We start from the raw sequence: 6,332 nt of genomic DNA on the forward strand, positions 1-6,332 counted from the left end.
ACATTCAAAAAGAAAAGAAGGGTCGATGGTTCAATTAATAAATATAAGGATAAATTAGTAGCCAATGGGTTTTAAACAAAAGGAATGTGTTGACCATTATGATACTTATTCCCTTTTTTTCAAAAATAACATCAATTCAAATTTTAATTACCATTGCATTAGTGAATAATCTTTTAATTCATCAAATGGACATTAAAACTGTATTCCTAAATGGTGAATTAGAAGAGGAAATATATATGGAGCAATCTGAAGGATTTGTTGAATTAAGTCAAGAACATAAAGTGTGCAAACTTTTAAAATCTCTATATAGACTAAAACAAGCTCCTAGGCAGTGGCATGAAAAATTTGACAATGTGATGATATCTAATGGATTCATGTTCAATGAAGGTGAGAGATGTCTCTATTGTAAGATGTCTGATAAATATGAAATTATGGTATGTTTGTATGTAGATGATCTTTTGATATTTGGTACAGATATTGAAATTATTAATGAAACAAAATCCTTTTTATCTTTTCACGTTGACATGAAAGACCTTGGAGAGGCAAATGTCATTTTAGGGATTAAAATAATTAGGGGTGAAAATAGTATAACTCTTACACAATCTCATTATGTAGAGAAGATTTTAAGGAAATATAATCACTTCAATAGTAAACTTGCATGTACTCTTTTTTACCATAGAGTAAAATTAGAATGCAATTCTGGTGAAGAAATATCTCAGATTGATTATGCTAGTATAATCGGTATTCTGGCATATACTATGAATTGCACTATGCCCGGCATTGCCTTCGCAATTAGTAAACTAAGTAGATATTCCAATAACCCGAATGAGATGCATTGGAATGCTATATATATGATCTTGAGGTATCTTAAAAGGGCTTGTGATCTTGGGCTTCATTACCAAAAATTTTCAACCGTAGTGGAAGGATACAATGACACTGATTGGAATTTAGATCAGATGATTGTAAATTTACCAGTGGTTATATTTTCACCATGACAGGTGGAGCTATTTCATGGAAATCTAAAAAATAAACTTATATAACTCATTCCACGATAGAATCTGAACTGGTTACTTTAACAACAGCCGGTGAAGAAGCTGAATGGATAAAAACTCTATTGATAGATATATCTTTTTAGGTGAAATCAGTACCACGTATTTCCATTCATTGTGATAGCCTGACTGCTATGGGAAGAGATAATAACAAGTGTTATAATGGAAAATTCAGACGAGTCTGTCTGAAACATGGTTGTGTGAGACAACTATTAAAAAATGGTGTACTCACTCTGTACTTTATAAGATCCAATGTAAATATTGCGGATCATTTAACAAAAGCTCTAGCTAGAGAAAGGTCTAGAAAACATCGAGGGAGATGTGACTTAAGCCCATAAAATACTGAATTACAAGAAATAGAAACCCAACATAAGGATTGGAGATCCCGAGAATTAGATTCAATGGGACAAATAAGTTTTCATGTAATTCCTTGGATGAATTGTATTACATTTTAAGAAAAATTATTTCTTTGTTCCTCTCTATGATGTTAGTAATGTGAATTTATGTAATAGATTGAGGTTGAGTAACTCCCTTAATGAGTTTATAGACTTGTTTAAGGTGGGGTGATAGTTATTACAGAGACACCCTTGATAAACTCACCTATATGAGTGTGGAAGTGGGGCCACTTTCTCTGAGAATTGGGAAATTCTCTAAAGCGCTCATGAAAATTGGGATAAGGCACATTGGTCGTATATTGTAACTCTTAAACACCATAGAATAATACTTAAACTTCTGTGTATGTTTCGTATACGGTTTACTTTAAAAGAAATTTAGTTCAAGACTCCGTTCACTATTTTCTTGTATTCCAAGCAAGATTTACTAAATGAGGCTCATGACTTTTTTTCACCGTCATTTATGCAAAGAAATTCTTTTTTTTTTCTTTTTCCTACGTTTGTTTTGGTTAAAATAAGTAGGGATTATTATATTTATTTCAACAAAACCAGCTAAAATATTTTTTATCCGCTGCTTTGACTGTTGGATGTAGCCCACTTAATAAGGTTGTTTCCATAATGCGAAACGTGCCTCCGTTATTCAGACATGTAAAACATCGCGACTGTTTCTCCATAACGAGTTTTTTTTTAACAAGACATAAACCCTCATCCCTCACCAACCTTCTTCTCTGTTTTCATTTTAAATCAAAACCAGCTTCTTAGTGGGCAAAAGGAAAAAAATGTATAGTGTTGTGTGGTGTCCTACAAGTGTTTCTTTTCTATTAGCGAGTGCACGCTGTATGAACACATTGCTAGGGAGTCGTTCGCTTGTACCCCAAGTGCCAGGTTGCAAAGTAGTAATAACTCGGTGAGACCGAGGTCGAACCCATAGGGATTGTATATGGATGTGATTTTCTGAACTATTTTAATATTAGAACTAGTGACTTAACTAAATCTGAAAGTTGTGCGACTGCATTTATGATACGAACTGTTGATTTAAGGTGTTAGAGCGCCAAGGGTCCACTTGCAGTCAATATTAATATAATTTAACTTTTTTCAATGAAATTTAACACAACTCGAATTGAAGTCCTAATCTATCCAATTGGATAATAGAGCAATTAAAGCATAATTATAATTTTAAAAAAAAAATCTGAACATTCATAAATTTGGTTTCCACAAATCCATCTTTTGTGATGATTTGTAAGGGATTCAAAGCATCCACCATGCCTATAGTCAACGGCAAATCAAAGAATCTTACGAATCACACAATCGCATAAAGGAAAAGAGAGCATTTAGAGAATTCATAAGCATCCATCGTGCCTGGAGTCGATGATTGATCAAAAAAAAACTGAAAATACTTATTCATTCAGCCCAAAATTTATGAATTGTTCAACATACAAATCTCAAATCTTGAATCAAAGCAACATAAACATTAAAACAACGACAAGCTTCACCTCTTAGCTCTAATTAAAAGATTCAGCCAACCAAATACATGATTAAACTCAAACTCTCAAATAAAGCATGAAAATTTACTCAAACCGATGGATTGAATAGAATGAAAAGCTCCTTGTGGCTACACACCTTGCTGATGCTTCCCATCTCCTCCAAAACGAATTAAAAAAATCCTAAACGATTCCTATTTATAAGCTTTGCTCGAATCGACTTTGAAACTGCCTCAATTTACGCACTTTAGTTATGCTTCAGCTGCAACCAATCGACTTCGGTCGCATCAAACACGACCTTCATTCGTATCGAATTAACCCTCGATTGCAGCCAAATTAACTCGATTTGCATCTGGACTCTCTATCTTCCTTCGGTCGCACCGAACGTCCCTTCGGTCGCATCGATCATGACCTTCGGTCGCACCAAAGTCATCTTCGGTTACAGCCGAATTAACTTTTGAAAATTACAATTTTCGCTCGACTGCTTTGTGCACTTTCAGTCGGACCGAATGTTCTGTTTTCTGCTATTGGACTTGTGATTTTTTCAATCTTTTCTTCCTCATGTGTACTTGGTTTTCTTGGATCTTTGGATGTGAATTCTTCATTAATCGCCTCCAAATCTTTAAATCTTCCCTTGGTAATATTTTGAGTATTAAACTCCTTGCTTTAATCGCTCTCGAATTTACCTTTAAAAAAAAAAACAAGTGTAATGAGATCATTTAAGCGTAATAATATTCATAAAACTAAGTTATAACAAGGGAGAAATATGCAATATTTCACATTCAACAGAAGTTATATCCCGGGATATACTAGCGTAAACAAACTTTTGCATTGGTACTCTACAGCGAGGGGTACAAAATATTTCAAAGATAGCAACACGTACATACCTCAACCCAACGATCATCTAATCATGCTGCCTACTCATGTCCACATAACAAGTGTGGGGTTCTAAACATAGATTAGCAATCTTAGTTTACTTTTGCATTATTCAAAACAATCAAGATGTGATACATTTATTTATAAGGTGGTCCCCACAAGACGTCCTTCGGGTTTGCCACCCCATTTGTCAGTTGGACCATACATGTCCGACAGTTAGAAGGGTCTACAATCAATGTGCATGTGATGCCACTTGATGAGTGGGCCAATCTGATCTTTGTGACAGGACAAATGCACTATGGGGAGTTGGGACCATCTAGTGAACATCCTGGATCCCGCACGCAGGGGCCATGCTGCCACGGATGTCAAGGTCCTGGAACTTTCAGACCAATCTGGCCCAGGGAGATGAATAGTCATATTACATACCCAAATCAATATCAACAAGATGAACGGTCTAGATCTTCCCCCCACTTTCTGAATGTCAAGTGTTGGGCGATGAAGGCCCACTTCCTGACCCAATGAGCAATTGGATTACCTTGCAAAGATCAATTCTCTGATCTCCGTTACTAATCCTTTTAACAAGATGATAATAACACAACCAAGTTCATAACACACACACACACACACACACACACACAGAGAAGATGGTATGTTTAGCACTAATCATAGGTATGATGATCGAATGGAGAATTCTATCTTTCCTGCTGATTTGTCACTTGGTTAAGACATCGGATCCGTCCAAAAGGTGGGACCCACCATGAAGATCACCTGGGGCGAAGGCTAGGCCAGTCCACGCCATCGAAATCAATGGAACCAATCGATCTGACACAATGTGCAGGTGTGGCCCATCTAAACGATTGGGCCCGATCATCGTCTTGAATGGTAGTGGTGTGATGTCCTCTTGGGACACTGAGAGTTTTGAAGCAGGAAGAGCTTCTTCAAGACCTTTAGCATCACAAACAAGCCTGGTCTGCTGCTTTTCGACATCTTCAATGCCTTCACACAGCAAAATTCCGCCATCTCCGCTCTATCCGCATTCGATTCTGGGCAGATTGATGGATCCAAGAACACCCCTTTTGAACAATTGGCCTCTTTCCGATCCAAACAAGCCCGACGCAACTCGTCATTGATGTTGAAATCCTCCCACAGCATATCCATTTTCTCCTCTTCAACGTCGAACTCTGTTTCCGAACGGCCGTCGTATAAGAATTCAAGCTCTCTCGGCAGATCAATGGCTCTCGTTCCACCTTCCAAGAAAGAGAAGCTTCGTCTTTGATGGGTCTCTCGATCGAAGTCAAAATCACATTCATTGGACGGCTTTGATTGATCCGAAAACGTGGAAGGAACGTACCACAAGGAAGAGACAGGACCCGAGAATCGACGGTGGTAGAGAGAATTTTGATCTGTGATTGCAGGGAATGTGAAATCCTCCGAGAGAGCTGTTTTTCCGATCATCTCTGGTGGAATTTTCACTCAAGAGAGGTGTTTTGGGAAGAACCTCTCCTTGCAGTGTGAAGAAATTCAGTCCAACTGTTTGAATTTATCAACGTAAATGAGGTGGTGGGGTGGACCCCACAGTTTTCAATTTTTCGTTTTCATGGCAGTTGGGCATCTTCATTTACCGCCGGATATGCCGGGAAATAGAGAGTTCTTTGGAGTCTCTTACACACTTGTGTTTTTTAAAAGAACACAAACCCTGGAGTGGAAGGTGTGAAAACTAGCCGTTGGATTATGAAATTCTACCACCCAAAAGATCAAGGGCTATAAATGAAGGAGAAATGGGGTTGGTACATGTCCACTTTGGGAATTTTTTTATAAAAAAAAGTGGGTTTGCTTTTTCTTATTTATTCCTCAAATCATATTATATGTACTTTGCGTCATTAGTGAGAATTTCCCACTTGTGCACCGAGACTGCTGCAGATGGAAGTCAGATCATCTTAGCCGTTGGTAGGATTATCCCATGATCTGTGGTTAGTGCATGTGCATGTTAATAGAATTCCTCGGAAGGTTAAAAGGTAGTGAAGCTATGAGAGACATGATTGGACACAACTCACATGATAAAAACATGATCTGAGCCATTCATTCAGTAGTCCAATCCTGAAAATGTATAGCCTAGAAATCATGCTAGCTCCTCAGATTGGGCCCCACCCATTGAACCAAATCCTGTGGTCCATGATGGGCCATGGTGCGAAAATTTCCACTAGCCACGTCGCTACTGGATGGTGCTCTGTGGGTCCCTTACGATGTATTTGTTTTTATCCAGGCCGTCCATTCATTTTGGATCATTATTTTAGTCCATTACCCCAAAATTGAGGCAGATCCAAATCTCAGGTGGACCACACCACAGGAAAAAAAGGGTGACTGAATGTGCACCATTAAAAACTTCCTAGGGCCCACTGTAATGTTTTTTTTTTCCATGCAACCTGTTGATTAGGTCACAAAGACATGGATGAAAGGAAAACAAAAATATCATGTTGATCCAAAACTTGTGGGCCCCATGAAGTTTTTTAATGGTGGGCATTCAATCACTACTG

The 6,332-nt window shown here is 37.9% G+C and overlaps 1 protein-coding gene across 1 annotated transcript; it reads right to left on the reverse strand.

Annotated features, from left to right (window-relative positions):
* Positions 1-2,813: 2,813 nt before the first annotated feature.
* LOC131237433 (uncharacterized) lies at positions 2,814-5,384 on the reverse strand. The gene is made up of 2 exons (XM_058235183.1): positions 4,555-5,384; positions 2,814-3,608 (listed from the first exon to the last, which is right to left on the reverse strand). Exon 1 carries the CDS (start codon positions 5,251-5,253, stop codon positions 4,666-4,668), a length of 588 nt encoding a protein of 195 aa, XP_058091166.1. The 5' UTR covers positions 5,254-5,384; the 3' UTR covers positions 2,814-3,608; positions 4,555-4,665.
* Between the last annotated feature and the right edge of the window lie 948 nt (positions 5,385-6,332).

The sequence above is a fragment of the Magnolia sinica genome, chromosome 2 (genome assembly GCF_029962835.1).
Source record: "Magnolia sinica isolate HGM2019 chromosome 2, MsV1, whole genome shotgun sequence".
NCBI classification, from domain to species: Eukaryota; Viridiplantae; Streptophyta; class Magnoliopsida; order Magnoliales; family Magnoliaceae; genus Magnolia; species Magnolia sinica.